The following is a 27,189-nucleotide window of genomic DNA, read 5'->3' on the forward strand; positions in this document are numbered from 1 at the left end:
CAAGACAAGCATTTATTTGGAAAATAAGCTGGAGTTTTAATTTCATTTAAAATAACAACAAACAAAAAAGGATAGAGGAAAAGAACAAAGAGAAAACACCTAACATCAATTTCCGAAGAAAGGCGGGGGATGAAGTTTCCTGTGTAATTATTTGTATTTTTATTCTTTATAATCAAAATAAAGGAACTTTCTTCCTTTTTTTTTTTACCTTAAAAGTTTTATGTAAAATATATGGTCAAAAGTAGACATTATTATTATTATTATTTTTTTTTTTTGGCGGAGGTGGGTAATGGCTTAAGCTCAAAACCTACTCCTGGGGGAAAAAGATAGATTTAGCTGCCTGACTTCTCCAAATGCGCTTTTTATATGGGCAATTTCAAAACACACCAGGATAAAGCAACCTGAATGGTTTGCTCTTTTACTCCATTTCTATGAGCACTACTTATTTCATGTTGTTATGCGTGTCGCCTGCAGTACCTGAGTCTCTGAAGATGCAACTCCAGATTTGCCTGCAATTAGTAACAATACCTCTAACCACAGCTAAGGCTTGTCAAAGTGGTCATTACTGAATTGGCCCTGTGGTTTGCTTTGGTTTTGTTTTGTTTCTGCTCTGAGAGAGAAAGAAGCTTCTTTTAGTGTTTCCACTCTACACCCTGCTGATGATTTTGTGTTTAGTACCATGGTGATTTTAGAAACTCTGACAAGTTGACTATGTAGTCAGTGTTCTCATATATCTCATCAGAAATATTTTTGCCCTTTGACTATTTCCTCCAAATATAATGGCCAGAAATTCTACCAGAAGAACTCCTGAACATTCTGGGAGTTCTAAATGTTATGTTCATGCCCTATCGGGAAAACACAATATAAGGAGAATTTCCACAGTGGTGTGTCATAGAGTGAATAGAAGTTTATAAAAGAATCATTGAAAGCATGATTCATTAATATATTACCTTTCAGGCAAGAATTTGTGCCGGTGTGGTGTCTGATGATCCCAGCGCTGACAAATCTTGCCTGATTCTGTATGATCCATGAGACCTCGATAACTCTCCCCATTGCAGGTCATGCATTCAACTAATAAAATTAAAGTATGGCATGTTAATTGTTTCTGACAGCAAAATCAAAAACACCACTGTTCCATTTAAAGAACAGCACCTGTTTAGTAAACAGATTTTTAAAAAATCCTACACATCATCCTAACATTTTATTAGGGCCTAATGTCCATAAATAGTGACATAAACTACTCCCTACGGAACACATCATACAGTTTAAGTGGGATTTTTGTAATTAGTGTCACGCAGATTTACTATAGGGCCACGATGCTGTCTATCTATTTTTTTCAATAACTGTCTCAAAGGTATCTAGAAAATGGAAATAAAAGACATATCCTTGGAAATTTTTCCTGTGTTGGTCTAAAGTGCAAAGATCTCAGTATCTATTTGTCAGCACAATAGTGTTTCTCTCTCAATTTGCCCTCCAAACACATACACAGTAATTACAAAGGTTAATTGAGTTTGTGTCATACTTTTATGGTTAATGCCACAATCAGGACCACATAGATTTAAGAGATTGGCTTCACATAGAAATCTGGTGCAATTCAAAGAATACGGATCTTTTTAAACAATAAATCACAGCTCCTTTCTGTTAGCAAACATCCATGTTGAATAGGCTGGGCGAGTTTACATTCCTATCTGGCTTAGGATAGAAGATGACCTGCTATTGAACTCCGTGTTTCCACTCTTTTTAAAATGTATAAGCTAATGTAATTAGGTAGGATCTCACAGATGATTTTGTGAGGTTAATTCATTGTTCTCTTCTGGCTGGCTCCTTATGTCACACTGAAAACTGAATCACATCAATTGCTGAAAGTGAGACTTCTCAAACAGACAGGTTGATTTGTAGCACAGCAAGCATCCTGTGGAATAAATCATTGCTTGGCTTTCCTATGAATCAGGCAAACTTCCTTAAACACATCATTTGTATCTTATAATTACTGATAATCTAACTTTAGCTGAAGTGGGAAGAGGCATCAATGCTTAGTTTTATCCAATGGAATCTAGCCTAATGAGTATTTGTAGTAATTTGGGATTATAGTATTAGAATCATCACTTTTGAATCCTTGATTCTTATAATCCAATAGGGACATTAACTATTAACTTTCTGAAACATGAATAACTTGGCTTGATCCATCTACTTTCTTTCATTTATATTAATATATGGGCTAAGAGGCCAACTCAGCTTCCCTTCATTTGATACTGAGATTCCCCAGACTACACCCAATAAGCATCTGAACTGTAAATGAGTGAAGTCCATGAGCGTATCAATAAAGGTGCTCAGGTTGGCCAAGGTCATTGCAATGATCAACACAGGTGATGCAATGTTACATTTCAGCTTTCCATTTGAATGGTTAACAGGTTCATTTAGTTCTCTCTCTTTTTTTTTTTTAAAGAACACAAAGTTTGATACCATCAAGGAAAATGATGCAGCATTTATCATTATTTGTTCCTTTGTATTGAATGAAATGTACAATAGAGTACTAGGGTCACATATAAAAGATAAGTATTCATATATACAATTTCTACTCTTGTACTCAGGAAAGAGATTACATCTATTATGCCTTCTTCAGCAAATGCAGCTTATGATAGTATATTCCTTTCTAATGAGAGTGAATAGAATTATTTTCTGGTAATCACTACATTGAGCAATATTATAAATTTTTTTCCTTGACTTACACATTTTAATGGTTTCAAGAAAACATAGCTACATGAATGAAACAGATAGTTCCATAAGATGACCACTTTTCGTTATGAGTGTGGCAGATCAATGCTTGTTCAAGTATGAATGTGCATAAAACCACCTTGAGATCCTGTTAAGAGGCAAGTTCTGAGTCAGTGGGTCTGGGCTGGGGCATTAATAAGAAGCTCCCAGGGGTTGCTGCTGCTGCTGGTACTTGGACCTCACTTTGCTTTGCAACTTTCTAGATAATGGGATCTATTGTAAAAGTTCTAAGTATTTGGCAGTCATAGTCTAGGCAGAGACTAGTCAGTCTAGTCTCTTACAGGAGAGACTAGATTTTACTGGGACCTTGAATAGATGAGAGTTGGATAAATTATAAAGGGACAAAATAACATAAAATCAGAAGCATACTTATGCTATCTTGATAGTAAAGTGAAGGGAGAGTTATTATTGCAGTTGTGGGCCTAAAAATAAATAAATAAAAGTTATCAAGAATAACGTTACATTTTAGAAAGCAATGAAAGTTATTGTTGGAGTGGGAATTAAACATGTCATGATTGCATTGAGATATTTAGATATATTATAGTAACATATTATTTGATTGTTTATACCATAATTTTAACATAAAAGGTATCAGCCAGGTGTGGTGGCTCAAGCCTGTAATCCTAGCACTTTGGGAGGCCAAGGTGGGCAGATTGCCTGAGGTCAGGAGTTTGAGACCAGCTTGGGTATGGTGGCACATGCCTGTAGTGCCAGCTACTTGGGAGGCTGAGGCAGAAGAATTGCTTGAACCCAGGAGGTGGAGGCTGCAGTGAGCTGAGATGGCACCACTGCACCACTCCAGCCTGGGCAACAGAGCAAGACTCTGTCTAAAAAAAAAACAAAAAGAAAAACAACAAACAAACAAACAAACATGAAAGGTATCATCTGATTCTTACAGTGAGGAAAACAAGGCTCACAAAAGTTTTAAGAGACTTACCTAAAACACAAAATGTTAAACCTGAGCCTGGAACACAAATCTTCTGACCCACAGTCTTAGTATTTTTTTCATTATCCCAAACTGCCTTTTTGTTTTACATATTTTAACTTATTTTCTACATATTCTAGCTGGTTATACTTTATGATATACTGATAGCAATAACTTTAGAAAGTTGGTATCCCTACCAGCTTGTCCTCATTGCCCTGTTTTTTTGTTTACAACAGTTAACTTGCTCTCCTTTTGCAGTCTCATCTACTGGAACATTGCAGGGAAAGTGCATGGGAATGTAACTAGATTGGATACCTTATCCAAAGTCAATGGCTGAAAAGTTGGCTGTTTTACCATGGAATCAAATCATCAAGTTATTCGTAAGAATTATCTCAGGAAAGTCAAATTTTTAACTCATATTCACTTTTCAAACTGGGAATTCTCAGATTCTTCTAAATTTTCTTAAAATCAAGCAGTTCAGGTGAAACCAAGTCCATGTACTCAAGGAAACAGGTGAACATATAAACTATGTAACAAATGCCCTTTGGCTCTTTCTATTGCTGTCAGTACATTATTTAACTGATCCAGCAAGTTCTCCTCAAAAAAAAAAAAAAAAAAAAAAAAAAAAAAGAAAAAGAAAAAGCTAACTACTGCCCTAGATAGATCACAAAAACTCACAGAGTAATGGTTTCTGTTCATCAGTTCAATATTTTTTCTAAGTACAGCTCTGGACTGAATAATACTAGAATACTACAAAAACTGTATATAAATTACAAAACACAGAAGATTAATTTAACAGCTTTTTCATCATACTAACCAACTAATCTTTAAAAATGTGTTTCATTTTTCTCAGTCATAAAACAGGAGTGATATAAGTATACAGACTAAAACAGTTATTTTGAAAGTATCTGAATCTATTTTTAATTAGTGTTTATTTTATTACATTAAAGACAATCTCAGAAAAATCCATGCAGGTGATTCCTTCAACAAAACTAAATGTTTAAAATATAAGCAGTCTCATACATTTACATATATAAATAAAAGTTTTACAAATAAATTATAAGTTGCCATTTAATCTTTATAACTTGCCATTTAATATTTGTTTTAGAAAGTTTTTCTTCACTTAGAGTATCAAATTATACACATAAACTTATGTCAGTATTATTTGGGATTTTAAATGTAATGTATTTTTTAAAATAATTATTATGGCTTAATTAAAATATATTGACTTGGTCATTTGACAATCATTAGAAATGACATCAGTTCCAATGACTAATGATTGTTTTATTTTAAGTTTCAAGCAAACGCTAAAGCAAGAAATTGGATTTTACATACCTCAACTTTCTAAAACTTTTGAATCAAGCACTAATTATTTTCTTTGTATAACTCTATAGGGTTCTTTTTGAAAACTATCCAATAAAAGTGTATATATTTATCATGTACAACATGATGTTTTGAAGCATATATACATTGTCAGTGGACTAAATCAAGCTAGTTAACATATACATTACCTTACATAGCATTTTTGTGGTAAGAACATTTAACATCTAGTCTCTTAACATTTTTTAAATATATGATATAATATTATTATCTATAGTCAACATTCACAAAATAGATCTATTGAACTTATTCCTCTTACCTAACTGAAAGGTGATAAGTGTGATCAAAGAATATTTGTTTTCCTTTGGAATATTTACTGTATTTTAAAGTTTTAAATTATAAGAAAATAATATTAATCATTGACTATCAGACACAATCCTTTTAATTTTAAACAAATTTCAGGTGATTATAAGCCAAGTTTTAAGCATGGTTACAAAAATTTCAAAAAAGATATACTGTTCTATATGTCTTTTTCATTTGAACCGTCTAAAGTTTGATCACGGGTGTTTTTCTTGTTTAATTTTAAATATGCAAAATGATTTTATAGTTGCTACCTTAGCCATAATAAAATAACCTTTATAACTTACCATTTAATTTGTATCCATGGATAGAAATGGCCCATCTATTACACAACTTAAGCACTCTGGATTTTGAGGTTTCCCCCTTATATGTATTTTAAAAGAAATTTATATCATGTCTATACTATTTTGTATATTTTATATTATTGATTTTAAAAGTCACTCTTTTTCTCTGCCAATGTTTTGACAATGCTTCTTATTTTGGATCTTTTTCATTAAAATCCTGCTAACATGTTGCTTGTGTTAGCTTGATTTAAAATACCACAGTTTAACTCATGCTCTCTGAAATAAGTTTAACCTACAGGGCAGATGTTGGTTCCCTTCTCCCACAGGAGAGTTATTCCACTATTGTCAGGCCACTAATTATTTGCAGAAGGAACATGTCTGCAACCTTTAGTGCCGTGGTGACCAACAGCATCATATACCATCAATACCAATGAGCAACGCCCTTTTCTAAGGGAGGTGTGATGACTTCAAATTATTAAGATACTAGAGAGTTACATTCTAATGAGGTAAGAATAACTGAAAATAGGATTTATTCAAGGACTTCTTTTCTAGCACTTTTAATCTATGTCGCCTAGCAGTCCAGTCCTATGTAGGTAAGTATATTTTGATGAATGTTTTTCATATAAACCCAGAGTTGAAAAATCATATTCTCACAAGAACCAGGCAGGTAATGAAAACAGTAAGCTGTTTAAAGTTTGGCCAAGGTACCTGTTTGAAAACACTTTTTCAGGTCAAACAACACCCCTTGCCAATGATTTTCAACCTCAGAAAACTGTAATAGGAGAGAGTCCCTTAAAAGTAGGGGTGTTTTTTTCTTCCATGTGCAAGTTTAAGACAAATATTAATTCATTCAGACTTATTCATACAAAACAGACTTGTTCATAACGTGATCATAGAAAAGTTTATTATTTTTAAAAGAAAAGAAAACAATGAAGAGGTTATAGGGAACAGAATATGATATGGAATGGAAAGTAAGAATTTACAAACAGAGATGGAACTGGCTCTAGCACATAAAGGCAAGGATTTCAAATTCACTAACAACAGAAAACAAATCCTTCTCTGTGACAATTAGCTAACAGTAGCCTTTACTTTTTATGTGATAAATATCAACCTAATATTAAATGAATATTTATGGAGGAAATATTTTTAAAAAATATTTGGTTAATAACAAACAGGTAAGATATCTTAGTATAAAACTTGGACAGCATTCCAGTAGTCCCCCTCCCCAAATACTTCGAAATCCTAATAATTTTCTAACAGAGTTTCATCCATGTTTCACTTAGATTTTTGGAAATTTAGAGTTTCTGACAGAACTGAAAACCCCAGCTATTCAGTAACCAGATAACTAAGAAAAATGAAACCACATACAATGCTGAAATGGTTACTCTTCCATCTTGTCATTCAGTTTTCCACTGCAAAAGTAAGGACAATGCCCTTTTATGCTGTGAGAAGAGCTGAAAACACAGACATGGATTTAAGGTGCCTGCCTTCAAGACAGTTTGGGCTCCATTGCTTTGATCTCTTCAGATCCTATGCTGAATGGTACTCAGTTCCAGTCTATGTGTCAGATTCTAGGCACATTTTCACCAAAACGTGCATGGGGTCAAGCTTCCAGTGATCCCTTCTTATACTGTATTTTCTTCTGGGTCCATATGCCCTTGTCACACCACTTCAGAATAGTTTTGACAAAATTTCTGTGGAAGCAGGTGCTGGTTGAATAGAATTAGCATTGCTAATGAAAGGCTAAGCTTCATTCAACTCCTTTCAGGTGCCACACAGTAAGTAGATTTTGAGGTATGTGAGCTCAAGACAGTAGGTAAGTAAACCCTCTCTTTCACTTTCCCCAGAGGGATGTCTCAGGCAGTGTTGAAATTCAAACTGATAACTTGCTCTGTTATTGTGCATTAATCTGGTGATAATCCAACAGTTTTAAAAACATTGTGTAAAAATGTTTAAATTATTATTTGTAGTTGCATTTGCATGAACAACATATTTATTATGATTGATTCGTTGCTGTTAACCTTTAATGTGAGTTACAGTTCTACACATAGGGGGAATAGAATGGCCCACATGGCATTCAGGTTTATTTACCTTCTGAACACTGAGGAATGTCACAGACTTCGTAGCGTACCTCTGGATTGCTTGTGAAACACCAGGGTCCCCCTTCTTCCCCTCGAGGATTTCGACAGTAGTTTTCCTGTAGGTCTTTACCCCGATAGCTCGAAGGCAAAAAGCTAGTTTTAAAATGATAATCATTACAGTATAAGAGCATGCAACTTTTTTTGGCCTATTAATTTTGCTAATTAGTGGGTATGTTTTTGCTGAAAGTAGAAAAATCCTTTATCTTATATTCCTTCATATATTTTAATTTAAATTCTGTCATTTCCATCTATCCTTAAAACCTTTGAATTTTATTAACATTCATTTAGCTGAATTTCCATATTCACCATCAAGTTAGAATGATTAGCCTCTTAATTTGCTAAGAGTCAAACATTCTAGAACTTAATCGATGTTGTTTGAAACATAATTTCAAAACTCCATTAAAAGATAGCAGGTGATTGAGCAAGGCCACTTAGGAGAGAACTGAGAAAATGCTGCCACTGATTTTGAAATCTTACTATTTCTTGCATTACTTGCGATCATTACTTGTTTATTGTTTTTCTTATAAATAGCCCCCTTTTTTCTGCACAATTGAGAAACAGATTCATGAAGTAACATGAATAAAGAGCCCAGAATCCAATTAAATCTGGGCTGAAACTTCAGCTCACTTTCTTACTGTGAGACCCCAGCAAGTAATTTAGCTTCTCTCAGCCTATTAGCTTACCTGTGCACTGAGTATAACCATAACCTTTAACATCTTACACCTTATATGGTTATTTTGAGAAGTTCCAATGGATGATAGAGTAATCGGCACCCAGCAAATGCTACCTCTCATTAAGCACACTCTACTTTATCTACCCTGTCATAATAAAGAATTGCTTATTCTCTTCAATAATTTTGATCATTTTGACTGACTGGAGCTTAGTGATCCCAATTTTGGTTTATAATAGTAAGCCATTGGGTGCAGTAACTGCAACACATTATCTTCACTTAAAATTTCTAGTGCCCTACTCTTAGTTTTATTACCAGCATAAAGTATTTTAACACATCAGAAAAGGCCAAGTCTTTTTTATACTTTTGAACTGCTTGTGATATTGGACTCAACAATTAGATATTGCATTTGTCTGCCAGACTTCACACAAAAGATCATAATAAAGAATATACATCGACAGGTAATACCAGTAAACATTTCTTTGAAATTCCAGTAACATTTTTAATATTCAGTTTGGGTTTTGTTAACAGGCTTTATTTCTACTTTTATTGAGACTTTGAGTTCTAAATGGCCCTAAAAGTAGAGTGAAGTCCAAGGATTTTGGTCTCTTAGTAAATACCATTCAAATGCGTTTCCTACCCAATGAAACTTCTAATAAACCATCATTTTTCATGTTGTGACACAAAACAAATACAGGTATGCATCATGTACCAAGCAATATTTTGCAATGAAATTCTTTCATTTTGGCATGAGTGCATTCTAGTTAAGTCTTCAACAAATATAAATTATTGGACAAAACAAATAGTGTAAGACACTTATTACTAACTAAACATTTTCAGGGAACCAATTAAACATTATCCACATTATGCAACTTCAATGCATCTAAACAGTTAATATCCTTGCTTCACCAGCATTCTTCATATGGGGAAATAGAAATAAGACACGTTGTCAGACCGTATGACTGACAAAAATTATAATGCAACTAAAATTCAGCATAATTTCACAATTCCTAACAGTTAACTTTTTTAAAAAGTCATTTTTCTTACTTTTAGCTCTATCATTCCAGAATATTTTAATGCATCTTTTGTTTGGGCTATGGCTTACTCATTTTTCTGACAGAATCAAATGTGACTTTTGCTTTATATGTTTTCAAGAAGTCATGTACTAATCAAATTTATTTAAGCAAAGTATACTATAGCTCTCTTTCATGGAAAAGTTGATACAGTACAGTGTTGAGAAGTTACTCGTTAATCATAAAACTCATACAGTTGCCCCATATCTGTCACCTAAATAGTTATACGACCTTAGTCCTTAGACAGTTTATTTACTCCCTGGGTTCTAATTTCTTCACTTAGATGAGTAATACAAACTATAATTTCCCTTTTTCTATATCATTTTATATATTAAGATTATTTAAGAAGCCTAGTAGTTATAGCAAATGTTCAATACACAAATACTCAATATTTATAGTTTGAGAGAGGATTTTAGTCCCCTCTACACATGCACACTGAAATACACAAAGTGATACACCCGTATACCTTTCCAGTGGATTTGAAAAGCCAAAAAAAGCTGTGAAGAAGTAGTGAATTAATCAGTCAACAATTTATTAGGAAAGATACAGGTAGAAAGGAAGAGAGAATAATGTAGAAATCAAAAGTAGATATGGCCAACAGATGAATAAAGTTTCCCCATTGGAGTTAATAAAATCAAAATGAAGAGAAAAGATGGGCTCCTTTCCACAATTCTGAATCAATCCATATCAAATTACTCTCTAAGATATGAAGGTTAAAGAGCAGTCTGGGTCATCTCTTTTCTTCATTCTATAGTGTATTTTACCTTTTACCTAAATTAACTATTTTTTTGTTAGTGTCCCAGTGTGTTTCGCCTGATTTTCTTTAGCACCCCATATTTGACCAAGGGATGAAGCCTCGCCGTGCTATTTCACTTATGTATGTTCATTCAGCAAGTGTTTATGAGAACTCATTACACACAAAGCATGTGCCAGTCAGCAGATTCTGTAATAAGCATTTATTCACATATACACTATTTTTGGTTCTCTGTCCTTGCTGTTGGCAAGGCTTTAAGAGAGATAAGTGAGGAAATGTTTAAAATTGGGTTATATCCAAATATACTTTGAAATATAAACTAGGTCTTCTAGGTGCTAGACTCCCTTTGTTTTCTTTTAATATTCACTGTGCTCCTAGGAAACTTGATCTATTCCATCATCTGATTCATTAATGAATGCTGGGTGGCCAATGAAGGATACAGATGTAGATATCAGGTCACCTGATTTTCTAGTTAAGCTTCTACACTAATTTCATCATCTATCATCATCTTTCCATTAGGCCACTTGTGAAATATTTCAATTTAGGGGTCAACAATAAATCATTCCTCCAGACAGAAACATATTTTCTTTTTCTATTTTCTGTAAAATTAATCTTTAGTCAACACTTAAAAGTGTTAAAACATCATGCAGATATTCCAATAAGCTGCTAATTGATGAAAATTATGTGTTTCCCTCATTGAATGCAAAAAAGGATTTTATTAATATATTGGATCCTCTCAGCTGTAAACATCTATATCACAAGGAAGTGTTCATTGGTAAAATAGCTGATTGGACTGGGAAGCCAGTTCCCAGGGAGATCTATTTCATATTTACTCCTCCAGCGGAGAATCGCAACCATAGAAAACTCAGGGTGAAATAAGACCTCTACTAGGTCAGTCCAGTGCATTCTCCTGGACTAGGGTAAGATTGATTTCAAATGTTATTCCTTTGTTCATGAAAAACTTAGATCCACCTACTTAAATAAAATGTTTTCTTCACTATGCAGGGAGTAACACCATGCAAACTCTCAAGAAAGGACAAAACCAATCATAATTTTTGTTTTTGTAATGTAAGGAAAACACTATGTTTTAGAGGTATTTCGACATAATTGTTAAGTAACTAATTTTGAAAGTTGTTGTTTTCTGTTATTGAAATGTAGTAGAGCTGATCAGCTTGGACACTTACTAGCGAGTGTTAATTAGGCCAAGATCATATGTTTAATCCCAGTGTGGAGCAACAAACTCTTTTTCTTTCTGTGTTGGTCAATTAACTCATCTCTGTTTCCTAATTAGAATCATCTTGCAGAATTATGTCCCCAAAATGGAATAGAATAAAAAGTGGATTCAACAAGGCAGTCATCACCACCACTGCAAAAACAAATCACAGCATGGATCCTACTGATAGGCCAAATGTTTCATGCCCTGAAGTTGTTAAAAGCATAGGTTACAGAGTGATGGTGACTGGGCTTATATTCTGGCCATGCGACTTTCTAGTTGTGCATGACACTGAAAACTTACTAAGTGTTTTTATGCTTCAGTTTTGTCATGTAGCTAAAATAGAACCAATAAAACTACCCACTGTGTGGTTCTTATGATGAGTAAATAAGATTAACGAGGTACGTTGCTCAGCACGGTACACGGTAAAGTAAACCCTCCAAAGCATTACTAACAAGGGGAGACTTGTTTTAAACTATTTTGGTTTCTGATAAAATTGTATGTGAAATAAGCCTTGACTAATACTCCAGTCAGTATTAGATATCTATGTTTTTCTTCAGTGATGATTAAAACTCTCAGTCTGACGAGCCTAAGTATATTGTGTTTACTCATCTCTAAATAGTATCCATCTGTTGTAATGAACACATTTATCCAATCTGGTCTTTAGGCAATAGGTGAGATGGAAAAGCTGGTCAATCTGAAGCTTGAACTTCTAGCAGTGGTTCTCAAATTTGGCTGCACTTTGGAATCATGGTGGGAGCTTAAAAAATACTGGTGCCTTATTCTTCCCAGAGATTCTGATTTAATTGTTCTGTGTTGTCATCTTCTAAGTAAGATTCGTCGAGGGCTTGCAGCAGGTGATTTTAACGTGCAACCAATGTTGGGATCCACCAAGGTTAAAGAACCCTCAGCTTTCAGTAAGGTAAGAATCTCATCTACCTCTCACTTTTCACAGTCAGCCTCTACCCCTGCACAGTGCCATACTTTTTCAAAGACAGAAAGAGGAAGTAGAATCCTTTTAAATGAGGTTTACATTATTATTTCACAAATACCAAGATCTACAAATTGAGGCATTAAGGTAAGATATTGTTTTGGCTACATTTTATTAACATATTAATCATTTGCTAAGTATCAGTCATGAATTCATATAAACCTTGCTGTAATACAAATCAGCAAGTTGGCTAAGTTATTCTAGGATTGTAGAATTATTCTGAAGGACTAATATGAGACTGTTAACATATATAAAAGACAGAGGCTTCATCCTCTTTTCTTCATACTGTTCTTACCTGTGTTCGTGTGGTATCATGGAACTCCAGGGCTGACATTTGATGCCACTCTTAGTGATAGATACTGTTCCCTTGTAGCTGCGTCCTTTACCAATGATGCAGTTTCTAATGTAGTCTATTGAAGAAAGCAGATAAAATTATTGCAACTATGCAAAACATATGCTGTATTTAAGAAAAAAAAATCCATTCAAACCTGTAAGTAATTAACTCTTGTAAACTATTTCAAATAACATTGAAATTTCTTGCCTAAAGCTTCTACTAGTATTTTCAAAATAACACATTTTGAATAATCCAAAACAAACAGATGATTGAGAAGTTTTTATTTTGTGTATATATGCATAGATAACTCCAGAGAGCAGTCTCTGTACTTAACGTAGTCTGTATACTCAACTAGCCAAGGAATTCTGATTTGCTCACATATAAAGACCATTTTAAGAAAATATTAACAACAAAAATTAAATGATTTTTAAAATCTATATTGAATTCAAAAAGTTACCTAAGATAATTACTTTGTCCTTCTTAGTAAAATTGTGTTGATTTTTGTTTACATATGTATATGCATGAGGTAGCTTGCTTATTTTTTTCCCTATTTTTGCAAACATTTCCACTGCTAACTGATATGACAAGCAAATTGTAATAACCTATATATTCCTACCAAATAATAGTACATGCAGTTGTTAGCAAGCTAGAAGACAGTTTGAAGTAAGAACGGTCTTATACTAGATCATGAATTATGTTTAGAATTTGTAGTATTATATATATAAAGATTAACTTCTACCATGAAATTATTTTTAATTTTATTTAAACATTTACCCTGTTAACTTGAAAACATCTACATATTCTACCATGTTATGCATCCAAATTTAATAGGACACAGTTAACATTCTTTCATTTCATTTACTTGATTCTGCTTTTGAACAAAGTAAATACCTAGTGAATACAATATCAGACCACCAGAATAGGCAATCAACAAATAATATGGTCTCAATTCCTCCTTTAAATATTTTTCAAGTATATGTTGAAACATAGTCCCAACTCATGTATCCAAAATCTCCATATTTTGTTATTATCAGTAATCATCACTATAATTTAGTTATCCAACATTGTTAAATGCAAAATACTGTAGCAAACTCAAAATTTGCTGTAATATAAAGTGTTTTAAACTAATGAATTAAAGTAGCACTTTCTAAAATGAACACGGAGAATGCCAGTTCTAGGAGATGCTCCTCACCCCCCCTCAAAACAAAACAAAACAAAACAAAACAAAAAAACAAAGAGGGAGGAAGGAATCTAGATTATGAAAAGTTTTGAAAATGTTTTCCTTAAAGTACCATACTAAAAATAGTCAAGATACTAGTTTCAACTGTCTTAATGGATGAATTGACTACATAAGATATCTCATATATACTAGAGAAATCAGTGAGAAAGACCACTCTGGCAGGAAATTACAACATGTATTTCATTATACTTTATTATGCACTATTTAGGGAGAAGTCAGTTACCTTTGTTTTCATAGAGGTCAAATTCATGGCCAAATTCTTTCTTCACTCCACTTGACATGCTATTGAAGGGGAACCAGAGGCATTGTTTTCTCGCTTTATCAAAAACAAAGGCCCTGAAAAAAATATCAGTGTGAAAAGAAGAAATACTACTGTTTATACAGTATTTAAAGAAAGGGCATATGGTTCATCAAGGAGGACAATATAGAAATGAACGCATAATTACATATACATAATAAAAATATGAGTAAAATTTGAACCTACCATTTTGATAGCCAAGCAAGAAAGAACAAAATTAAGTTTTTGTAGTAGTAGATTTAAATATCAGATTGAATACTCCTTGGAATTTTCTCATGTTATTCCAAAAGACTTGTAGAAAAATAACAGTTTTAACATGCAAAATCAATATGTAACACAACTATTTGAACTATTTCTGAAGGCTTTATTTTTCTGTAACTTCACAGAAAGTTGGATGATTTTTATCCGCAGTTGTATAAAATGGTATTATATTTGAGATATTTAAGCTATCTCAATTATATCTGAGATATCAGGAGTAATTTACAAAGTGTATAACTGTAAAAAATATATGCTAAAATGACATTTTCTAAGGTGCATTAGATATATCAATGCCCTAGGAGATTCTCCTAAAAAGTGGGATCTGAAACCAGTGTTTGGAAATTTTTGCATATAATGTAACTTTTTGGTGAATTACAAAACATTGCAGTTTATTAAAAGCTATGAAAATGTTGAGGATAACTATTTAAGCTAATATTTCCTAAATAGGTTTGCTTATATAAGTTTTTCTTTTTCTTTCTTTTGTGTGTGTGTGTGTGTGTGTGTGTGTGTGTGTGTGTGTGAGACAGAGTCTTGCACTGTCGCCGAGGCTGGAGTGCAGTGGCGTGATCTCCGATCACTGCGAGCTCCGCCTCCTGGGTTCATGCCCTTCTCCTGTCTCGGTCTCCTGAGTAGCTGGGACTACAGGCACCCACCACCGTGCCGGGCTAATTTTTAGTTTTTGTATTTTTAGTAGAGATAGGGTTTCACCGTGTTAGCCAGGATGGTCTCGATCTCCTGACCTCGTGATACGCCCGTCTCGGCCTCCCAAAGTGCTAAGCATTTTTAATTTTAATTTAAAGAAAACTAGTAATATTAGAGGATATCTTTTTGATATAACATCTCAAAGAAAGTTACGAAAACTTGCCACCCCTACTATTCCTATAGCTAAGTATTTTTTTTGTCGTTGTTCACTAAAATAATCTATGTATATAACAAAATGATAAATACCCAAAAAAGTGAAAAATTTGTTTTTAAGTAATTCTATCTGTAAAGTGGGTAACAAGATTTCCAGTTTGCTGATCTCATTCACTCTTTTCTCTCGTTCCAATGCAATGACAAATTCTTTAAGAAATGTGTTTTTTATATTGTTTTACACCTCCATATAAAGTGGGTGGAAGCCATCAAATTCCATGAGTTGCATCTTCTTTTAGGTTTGACTTTTAGAGTCTTTATCTTAACATCGTTCTAGTTGTAATCTTTTCAACAGCTTCTTTTGTCTATTTCCTGGTTGTTTATGGCAGGAAGGCAATTCCAGTAGCAGTTGCCAGCCATGGCTAAAAGAGGAAAGCTTCTTATCTTATTCTTTTAAGTGAATTCATGAATGAGCTATTTCCTGAAGAGCTTTGAATCAGACATTCTTGGTCATCTTTCCTACCCAGCAAAAAAGAATTTGAATCTCTAGAAAACTAATATTGTTGATATCTTCTCAAGAACAAACAGTATTTAAGAATGTTCCCCCTCACACCCATTCACTTCACAGATGGTTTTGCACACTTCTTTGGTATTTTATAAGTGGTTTAGGGTATTTTTCATTGTTTTAAAATAATTCTGTTTTATATAACATGTCTACAAATAAGATCCTTTGGTTCATTAAGACCCTAAGTTCATAGTATCATAGTATGTTAATTCAATTCTGTATAGCTAACATATTTAATAATTCCAAATACATAAGTGTGTGTGTGTGTGTGTGTGTGTGTGTGTATGAACAAGGAGGATTTTACCATTTCTGGGCCAATAAATCTTGGCTCTAATACATAATATTACCTGTGGTTTTCTGCACAGGTTGCCATAAATTTGGAGACCAAATATAACAACCAAAATATGGTAGGAAAGTATGAAATTTCATATATATGGAATATGTGAGCACTTACTAATTTATTAATGTCTTCTCTAGTAAAATCATTTTAGTTCCTACTAAATAAAATAAGAGGAAAGTTTTTCTTTCCTAAGTATAAGGTTGACTAATGTGAAAATTGAATGGTAGCAATACTTTCCTTACTTGTAGGTCCAAGAGAGTTTATTTTCAAAGTTAAAAATCAGCAATGAGGTGTCCTCTCCTTCCCTTCACCCTGCTCTTCCAACCCGGAGAGGGGAAAATACAACTGTATCCTCCTCAACTGCTGGAGCATCTCCATGAATCTACACAGCTGAGATGTTGATTGAGAGTAGTTGTCTCTATTTTTAACAGTAGCAAGGCTTTTATAGGAAACTCAGGGAATGAAACAGAATTATCATAGGAATATACTTGCAAAGTCAATTCCCACTCCCCTTGCCAGGAACTATCTCCCTGAAATTGGCAGTTTCACTCTAGATATTGAAAGCAGATAGTCTTTCCTCAACCTAAACCTGGTAAAGATCTTTTCTGACCATGCTGTTTCCTCTCAGGCCCATAACATTTATTTCTCTGAAAAAGGCAAGATGAAATTAGGACCGCTTGCCATGACCTTACTAAACCCTGTGGTCACATTACGAGTCACTACCTAAATGTAATTGAGTAGAATTTAATATGTAGAGGATTTTATGCATGACCCTATTTAAAAAAAAAAAAAAGATAAATAGGGAGTGAAAGACTGGGAAATAAGTGAGGGAAGATAATGAAGAACTAAAAAAATGTGTCTTCTTCTGACAGTTTAGGAGACTATTAGAATGAAATTGTCACCCTCTTAGTGCAAAACAAAAAGTTTTATGCTCTAGGATCACTGGCAAAGTAGTAAGGCATCAGTTCCCAACCTTTTTGGCACCAGGGACTGGTTTATTTTTCCAAGGGGGTGGAGTGGGGTGGGGGGGCCAGGGAGCGGGGGATGGTTTTGGGATGAAACTGTTCCACTTCAGATCATCAGGCATTAGATTCTCATAAGGAGCACACGCGCTAGATCCCACACATGTGCAGTTAACAATAGGGTTCAGCTCCTATGAGAATCTAATGCCACAGATACAACAGGAGGTGGAGCTCAGGCAGTAATGCTCACTGGCCTGCAGCTCACTCCCGCTGTGAGGCCTGGTTCTTAACAGGCCACAGACTAGTGGCAGGGGTCGGGGGTTAAGGACCCCTGTAGTAAGGAATTCTTCCCTATGAGGTCACACAGGGACTGTCAAAAGACATGAAACTCTCCATTTAAGTCCCCTCATGCCTCTTTAAACTGCCCCATCAATTTTCACCTGAAACTTTACCATTGCTATCCTCTTCTTTTAAACAGTCTCTGCTGACACCAGTCTCTCTAATTTTTAAACTAATTCTCTCAACACCTTTTATTTAAATCCCTAAAAGCAATGATATAATAAAGTTGAAGTAAATTTTGGCTGCTGCCCAATTTCTGTTCTAAAAATTCCTCCGTTCCTCTTGCAAGGAAAAAAAAAAAAAGGTTATTCTGAATAGATATTTTAAAATATTAGGGAGATCAGAGCCAATTGAATTTTATTTCAGTTACTCAAATTCAATTGCTCATCAGATGAGAAAAGAAATTCCATAAGCAAAGCCACTGTGGATTTTAGAAGGTAACAGTTTTTGCACTCTCCCTTACTCAAGCTATGTTTCGATAAACTGAGAGCTAAGTCTTCCTTTGTAGTGAGTTAAATCTAGAATCAAAGTTACTTATGATCAAATCACAATGACTACAACACAAAAGAGACACATGATTATAATACATGCATGCTATATTTGGAAAATTATTCTAAGAACAAAAATGAAGTAACTTACTTGCAAGTGAATGGAAGTCCATTATTCCTAGTACATCTATTAGCACATTGGTCTGCAGTATTCACTTTTTTGGTTTTTATCTTCAGTGCTGGATCTATTTTGATTAGGGTAGTCTTTGCTGATTTTTTGAATTCGTGAATTGTATTTCTTCTTTTCTTATGTCCCTCTATTAAATACAAAATGTTTGAAAAAAATAAACATTGGAGAAATGTTTTTAAGGTTCCTATATTAAAAAAATCCCAAGAATCATCCACAAGACAGTGATTTTACCTAACAATATACTAGATTTCCAGGGGTTAGGAGCAGAGTGAGGTAGGGAATAATTAAGAGAAAGAGAGGAATATTGTAAACACGTAAAAACAAATAACTTGTCATGTAGAGTCACTCATTTACATTCTTTCAAATTAGGGAACTTTTAAAAATCAGGACAGAGTTCACACTAAAGAAATAAATAACATGATATTTTCCAAACATCATGAAAGCAAATATCAGTGCTAGAAGCATATCATATCATGCTTTATAATTAACCTTTTCATTTCCTTCTACAATTGGTCCTCATGTACATTATAGTATTTAATGAGATAAGCCAACACAAAGACAGGCGAGAAATTTCTCACTAAAAACTGTGCAGTGGATAAATTCTTCTGACCTACTCTTTAAAGTCTTTCATATTATTCATATTTTAGCCCCTCTCTCCTCATTTAATGCATAAATGTTTTCTGTGCTTTTGGACACTATTTCTTGGTATCACTGAACTATTTGTCTTGAGATCAAGCCAAATGCTGTAAATCAAATGTATGTAAAACTTCATCCTTTAATGTAGCAATATCATTTTTCTTCATGAAAATACAAGGCGCCTAGATAGCATGAAGCCTCCTACTGAAAACCTGAAAAACAGAACTAAAACATTCTAAAAGACTTAACCTTATGGATAACTTTAGTGTATCAAAAACTTGTTCTCTGTATTCTCCATTTGCCCAAAATAGCTCCAATCTGTTAGTGATCAGCATCTTCACAATGCAGATCAAAATGTTGAATAGAATGCAACTATTGTGTAATAAGGATAGATGTGCTTGTGCTCCTCTGCCTGTCAATTCTTTTCGAACATGCTTATACTAAAGGCGGTAAGGATACATTCATTTTTCAGTCAAAGAAACCAAGACATAGAAAAAAAATTAATTGACCACTTAGAATATCTCAGATTGGAAACCCACCACTCTGAACCACTGACCATGCCATCTGTATCTAAGAATTGCTAAGATCGTAATGGAAATATGGCATGTAGCATTTTCCTGAAGATTTGGTTTAGAGCTAGCAGTAGAGAAGAAATGTGGACAGTAGAGCAGGAAATACATTCCTGATCTGTATCTGTGTTGAAATGTGTCAAAAAAGGAGAGTAAAAATTTGTGTGCACGTAATTTGGAAATACACCTAGCCGAGTGAGGTACCAAAAATGCCATCATACTCTAAGTTTGTCAGCAACCACTGGCTCCAGTTGGTTTATGAGATGAGCAGATGCTACTAATTAGTGTCCATCCTAATTTGAAGGCTGCAATAAATTAGAGAAAACATGAGATCCTCTAAATTTCTGAATCTCTGTAAAACTCCAAAGCAGAGTCTCCAAAAGATAATACTAATTCTGCAATGATGCTTTCATTTTTAATTTTTATTTGCCTTACAGGATAGAATGGCTATGGTACAACAGATACAGTTTATAAGACATTTTAACATGAAAATGAAATTAACCAAAAATTCTGTCAACATGTTATTTATTGAACATGGACCAAATGCCTTGTATAACACTGGCAATCTTATTGACTTTGGACCAAATGCCTTGTATAACACTGGCAATCTTATTGACTTGCCAAATGACTTTAATTACCTGAAATGTTAACACCCCGATTTCTCAATCTAAAATATAAAAGTTATGTTGACTTGATAACCTTAAGTAAATGTTTGAAAATCAATTTGGATTTTTTAAATGTTATAGATATGCAAAGTTTTAGTTTTGTTTTTGAAATTTTATCCTTTAATCTCTGGCATGGAGAAGGAACTGTTATTCTTCCAAGCAAAGAAGGCATAATTCATTTCAAATTTTGGTTTCTGTCACAGAACCATGTTAATAGGAAATAAGTTTTTCCATTAAGAGTTTCTCTTTCCTTTGACCTTATTACCCTATTTCTAAGGTGCTTTGAAATGCTTCATAGCATAATAGTGATATAATTTCCTGTATAAATTTGAATGTTTCTTAGAAATAAATGATAGTTAATGGATGAAAAAAAATCTATGAAACAACTGTTCACCAAAATAGAAGAGTTTTGTACACATATTTCTCAAATATGTGTATAATTATATTAACTAAAAATATAAAATTGAAGTTGGCCTGATGTATAATGTATTTAGTATACACGTCTAAGTGTGAGGGAAAAGCATAAAAATCAAAAAGTCTAAGACAAACATTAAATTGTAATATATTTTAATGTATCAAATGAAATAAAATCTCTGGTCAATGTTCTGGTTTCTTTTCCCAATGCCACGCAAAATGAAGGCAAGCCATGAAGATGATTCTGGAGAGCGGAGGTCTCCATGGAATTGTTGATTGTATTTAATTCTGAATCTCCTCAGTTGTCCTACTGAAATGTGTTTATGTTTTGTTGTACCTCATAAAAACAGTCTACCCTTGCTTGCTGACAAATTTTCCAATCACTACCTTTCATCTAAAGATCAAAAAGCATTTTGAAAAACAAATAAATCTATTATTTCCCTTTACTAGATAATAAATAGAAGTGAAAAGCTTGTCTGGGGCTACAAAGCTATCAGGGGCAATCAGAACCAGACACCAGAATTCTTTTCTCACTATTTTGTTCTCATGACATAGAAACTTTCCCTTTTAATTAAGTCATTTATACTAAGCCAGTAACTAATTACTAAAAAATATGAAGTTGGAGCTAATTGTACATCATGTAATCCACACATCTATAAAATTAATTCCTTATTCAATAAAAGAAAAATTCAAAACAGAAGTCATTCAAAAACAGCATCTGAAAATAAAATTCCTTTGCTGAAAATAGTTTCAACTTTCTCTTCCATATGTATTAACAACTGATGCTTGTTTTACTGAAAACAGTTAAAAGCCAAGCTTAATTTGGGAAGAAACTCAAAAATATCTTTGGATCAGATTTGTCCCTACTATTTTTTGTGCGTGACTGTTAGCTGAAGTGTATAAACAAAATATTGAAATGAAATCAAAGGGTGAGAGATCACTACAAATTTGTCATGCTTTCCTGTGCTTTAAATTACAACTCCTTTTTCCTCTTCTCCCAGTATGGTAAAACATTCTGGAAGCTGTATTTCCTGAAGAACCTAAAGTCCCTGTCTTAGAGCTGAAATCATTAGGATCCTAGTGAAAACCTACACACAGAAAGTAGGGTCAAATGTATCAAGGTGCTTGAAGAAAGACACATTTCTCCCTCTAGTCCCAGCACCTCACACTCATTTCTCTCAGTACCTCATATATTTTCTTCTCTGTGTGGACTAACCATTTACTTCAAAGGAAAATCATGCAAGGAAAGGATTTGCAGGGTGTGGAAAGAAGCAGGAATCTGGATCCACATATTCTGAGAAACCTATCCACATGATTAGTGATTAACAGTTTGAAGTGGCAAGATGTTAAGATGAAAGTACACAAATAATTAATGGAAGGGAATGGTTGGGACTGGAGATTGTAAACTCTCCAAAGCCAAGAATTTCAAATAGAAATCTAAATTTTCATTATTATCTAAGACATGGATTTTTGCAAATTGGCAGTCATCTCCCCTTATTTAGAGAAGGCAACAATATCACAAATAAAGATACCAAGAAGACAGAGACTGTGTCAGATGTAAATCAAATGCTGGTATTTGAGAAGCTGCACCATCATCTCTTCCAAGGGGATTTACAAAATGAAGTGATGTCCAGTGTGATTTGAGGGGCCTCCCTAGGTATTTTCTTCCTTCTCCTTCTTTCCAGTTCTTATTTAAGGCTTCATTCTTCTAGAAGCCTAATCCTGGCCTCCACCTTCACAGTCTGTTTGTGCCTACAACTTTCCTTCCACACAGGAACTGAAGCAACCACACTGAAGAACAACTTCAATCAAGTATCTTTTCAACAAAAAACTTTCAGCTGCTCCCATGATGTTCATTTTAAAGACCACATGGTTGAGCATGACATTCAGTCCTATCCATTCTACCTCATCTTACTTTTCCACTCACAGACAATATTCCGCATCACATGCCCAGTACTTCTGTCTCAAATGCTTGCCTTCAGTTGCTGTGTGGGGTCCTTCCTGGGACATTCCTTATACTTATGAACCTCTGTACTTTGGCCCACTTGTGTTCCTGCGCTAAGGTACTGACTATTCTACCATCTATCTTTTCATATGGACTTTAGTACCATATGACCCCTTAACCTGGTTTGATTCTCTATGCTAGAAATGAACTCTCAACCATAGTACAAAGTATTTCTAACCGGGTTTTTTTTTTTTTAATATATCACTTAAATGATTTTTTAAAATTAAGTTTCAGTTGATTTCGCTGCTGCTGGCTTCAATATAAATGAAAAAAGAAAAAAAAACCACGACGTAGTTCATTCACATAGATTTGGGTAGGAACCTCAGCTCTGTCCCTTAACTCACAAAGAAATAAGATAACTGAGGTCTTTGAACCTCAGTTTCCTCAGGCAAAATGAGTCCAATAGTGCCAATCTTATTAGAATTAAGTAAGATATACTTTACTACTTGGTTCATATCGGTTGCTCAACAAATTTAAGTTCCTTTCTCATTTGTTCATCTTTACATCCCCCACATACTCTTGAACATTAGGTGTTCATTTAATGCTTATTTTATTACAGAGGATTGGATATTTGTTTCCCATGTAGGTGGGAGTGAATAGAGGGTAATTCTAAATAGGCTAACTCCTACAAAAATGGCTTGGGCCCTTTATATTGAATATTTCTTAAGAAGCTTTTTAAAAAAGTATCTCTATAATGTATTCTGTTGATAACTGGTTGTCAACTTACAGTATATACTTCTTTCCTAACAATGTGTTATTTTATAATATGTACAAATATAAATTCATAGAATAAATAATTATAATCAAAGCTAGTAACAACAACAAAAGAAACCTCTAAATAGTCAATACTAAATGACATTTAAAAAAGAACAAACTTTTATGTGTTTAAGAGGCTACCCATGTTTTTTATTTTAAAGGTTATTTAAAAAACTATCAAAATAAACTGGCCACCTAAACAAAGGCGGACCCTCCTTTGATGACAGTTTTAGAATTATCCACTTCAGGAATTATTCACAGCATATTTGTAATTCCCAACTGGACTCTCCTTGCCTGCCAGCACTCTTGGGCTGCATTCTGCCTGTACTCAGGAAACACAGTCATTTCTACATCAGGCAAGTGAAATATAATTATCAATGTATGTCTCCTGCCAAAAGTTCATAATGCATGCCAAAAACAAATAGAAACTGCCTATGGTTGATCTACTGTTTGGGTTTTCCACACTGTGTTCCCCTTACATTCGCACAGATGAATTCAGGTAACCAGATTCTACTTCAGAACAGTGACATTTTAATCTTTAAAAATGAAAACCCTCAAAATATTAGCCATTATTTCAATTTAAGCTCAAAATCCCCTAAACCAGCAGTTGTCTGTGAAACTTTTTTTTTTTCTTCTTCATCTTGAGATGGATTCTCTCTGTTGCCCAGGCTGGAGTGCATGGCACAATCTTGGCTCACTGCAACCTCCACCTCCCAGGTTCAAGCAATTCTCCTGCCTCAGTCTCCTGAGTAGCTGGGATTACAGGCGCCCGCTACCACGCCTGGCTAATTTTTTGTATTTTTAGTAGAGACAGGGTTTCACCGTGTTAGCCAGGATGGTCTTGATCTCCTGACCTCATGATCCGCTCGCCTCAGCCTCCCAAAGTGCTGGGATTATAGGTGTGAGCCACCGCACCCGATCCTGTGAAGCAGTTTTAACATGACACATCTCAAGCATGATAACCTGCTTGATTTGAACTCACTTCTTTTTAACTTCTTCAGAAATCTTACCTAAATGCTTTCAAAGTGACCCTTCCAAACAGCGTCATTTTCCAAAAGGGCCACTTCACAAAATAAAAGAAAACCAGGTGGGTTGAATGATTTTCCTTTTCATTTAGCAAATTCTTGAGGTTTTTAACCTTTGTACCATATCAAAAACTAGATCTGACGCCTGATAAATTTCATATTTAACATCTCAAAAGATACAGCCAGTTTCCTTTTTTATATTGTAAAAAGGCCATGTCTCCATCTGGGCATTTGTTCCACTCTTTTATTCCCCTGTGCCCACCCTTGATATTCACTGCCTTCTCCCGTTGGCACTTCAGCCTCTACAATGATAATACAACAAAATACAGATGTTTCCTCTTGCCCTGATAACAAGAGAAACTTCCCAAAGCAGCAAATGAGTTCTCTAAACCTCCAGGCAATATGAACTTTCAAGCGACTCCTCCCCAACCGGCAAACCCAAGGGAGAAAGTGGGAGACAGAGAGGGGCAATTCTGCAGCTTTAATCAAAGTCTTCATGCACTGCAGTTTCCAAAGGGCAGACATCCACACCCAGAAGGGATAAGATCTTCAAAAAGAGGCTTTCTCTTTCATTTTTATGATATGCAAATAATCAGTTTATTCTGCCTCCTGAAAATGAAAACCTGTACAAAGTTGTAATTTGGCCCCAAATGTTGACTAGGTGATGTGGAATAGTGGATTATTATGAAAAATTTTTCTCTGGAAAAAGATGACTTCCTGCTGGACTGACCATCACTCTGGCCTCTTCAGACCAGACCCTCTCTTTAGCTTTAAACTAGTCCAAAGCAGCCAAGTTCAGCCAGTATTAGCACTTCAACCCTATCCCATAATCCACAACTATTAGGCTAAGTGGGACAGGGCTTGGGTTGGGGGTGCAGGGGAGTTGAGGGAAAGTTAATTATCATTTTAAATGCTATTCAAACAAACAAAAAAGAATGTCAAAAGCAAGCATAATGAGAGCTTTTAGAAACCTATACTACATACTGAGTTCAGAAAGGATGCTGGGAATAGGATAAAAAGAGGGTGTTAAAAGGAATAGGGAAGGTTAGCAGGAGACTTAAATACTAATAATAATAAAGAAGAAGAAGGAAACTAACCTGCATAGGGGATGGCGATGGGGAGCAGGAGGAGATGCAGGAGGACATGCTGCAGCAGCAGGGCTGGCAGGAGTTTGGTCACCCACATGGTGCTGCTGGACGGGCTGGCGGATCCCTCTGGAGGAGATGCCTGGGTGAAAGAATCCTGTTCGGAGTCAGTGCCTAAAAGAGCCAGTCGGCTCTGAGCTGCTTTTTATTGCGATGAGCTAAGTTTGTTGTGTGATTAACTGGAAAGATCTAGGTCTGAACTCCCTCTTACGGTAAGAAACTGTTTAACAACAGCCCTTTACTCTCTTCCAGCCCCCTCCTTTCCTCACTCGCCCCCCCCACTTCAACACCACCAAACAGATCCCTGCACTCCCCCATTCCCCGCCTCCCCCCAACCCCACGCTTAGGAAAGAAACTTACAAAGAAAAGGTCACCTGGCCTGAGGCCAGCTTCAATTTGGAAGCTGGAGCTCCAGATCCCAGTGGCTCCTATCCGAGTAAGGCAGGGAGGAGCAAGGCTGAGCCCAATAGCTAAATCAAGGCACAGGCAGAGGACCATTCGCTCAATTTAAACAGGAAAATACATGTGTTTATATATCTATTTGGGAAAAGAGGAAGGGGAAGCAGCATAAGAAGAAAGCGAAGAGCTGTCTTTCAGCCAAATGTGCCCCAGCTCCTAATCTGTCTAGTTTTCCTGCTAGAGCAATTGAGGGATTCAAAACACTGACACAGGTTCTCTAGGGGTTTAGAGACCTGGGAGAGGAGGCAGAGGGGCCAGGGAGGAGAGCCCAGGCAAATCCAGCCCAGGTAGAAAGAGGTTAGGTAAGAAAAGGGTGTGGTATTGTGGGGCCAAAATAAGCAAGCAAAACAAAAGCACGCAGATTGTCAGATGAAAAATGTACCCCTGCCCCATGGGCTCAGAGAAAGCAGTTTTTTTGTTTTTGTTTTTGTTTTCCCCCCACAAATTGTGCTAAACTCACGAAATACCACACATTTTCCCAAAGTATACAAAATAAACTTGTCTGATCTGACTTTTTAAGAGAAAGTCCAAGAAACAGTCATTGTCCACAGCCTGTCCCTGACAGGTAAATATGCCATGTGTCCTTGTACAGGCACACACGTGCACACAACACATATTCACACATGTTGGTGTGTACATACGTATGCACTGGCTAGGACTGACTTTCACCAGAAATCCCTCAAGCTGTTTGAATTCATGAGTGTTGACTATGCCTCTCTTTTCCAGCTTCATCCGCCTGTACACGACAGCCAGCTTCCCAAAGTGTAAGTGGAAGGATGAGGCGCTTGTATGGGGATGGAGGGACTGCTAGGTATCAAATCTTTGTAAGGTCATTGCACAGACCGCTCACTTGATTCAGAGATTTTGTCTTTGCACCCAGAGGTGGATGCTCTGGTAACTTTAAGCCAGAGCCTGCTTTATTTCTAATGGATGCTGAGGGAGAGTTGCCCCTGTGTCTCTCTGAGATGGATATTATTAGAGAACAGTGCCCCTGTCCACAGAGGAAGAGAAAGCAGGCCGAATGTGGGAATGACTAGAGCAGTGTGTAGCTGTACAGAAGTAATTGTGGGGCTGAATTAAACTCATCCACAGAACAGCCTTCCCTCCACATACCACCTTCATTTGTCCTCCAGCTCCCCTACC

At 35.2% G+C, this 27,189-nt stretch overlaps 1 protein-coding gene across 2 annotated transcripts in view; it reads right to left on the reverse strand.

Moving 5' to 3' along the window:
- The window catches only part of HGF (hepatocyte growth factor), a 70,874-nt gene extending 44,786 nt beyond the window's left edge, over positions 1–26,088 (reverse strand). The window contains exons 1-7 of one of the 2 annotated variants that reach the window (XM_050782812.1): positions 25,948–26,088; positions 25,540–25,669; positions 18,334–18,499; positions 14,304–14,416; positions 12,802–12,916; positions 7,756–7,883; positions 951–1,071 (exon numbers count right to left, since the gene is read on the reverse strand). In XM_050782812.1, coding sequence (XP_050638769.1) covers positions 951–1,071; positions 7,756–7,883; positions 12,802–12,916; positions 14,304–14,416; positions 18,334–18,499; positions 25,540–25,669; positions 25,948–26,085 — 911 coding nt within the window. In that variant the 5' untranslated portion in view covers positions 26,086–26,088. Of the gene's footprint in view, positions 1–950; positions 1,072–7,755; positions 7,899–12,801; positions 12,917–14,303; positions 14,417–18,333; positions 18,500–25,539; positions 25,670–25,947 lie in introns of both variants that reach the window. The other variant, XM_050782811.1, reaches the window with a different exon arrangement.
- Between the last annotated feature and the right edge of the window lie 1,101 nt (positions 26,089–27,189).

The sequence above is a fragment of the Macaca thibetana genome, chromosome 3 (assembly GCF_024542745.1).
Source record: "Macaca thibetana thibetana isolate TM-01 chromosome 3, ASM2454274v1, whole genome shotgun sequence".
Taxonomy (NCBI): Eukaryota; Metazoa; Chordata; class Mammalia; order Primates; family Cercopithecidae; genus Macaca; species Macaca thibetana.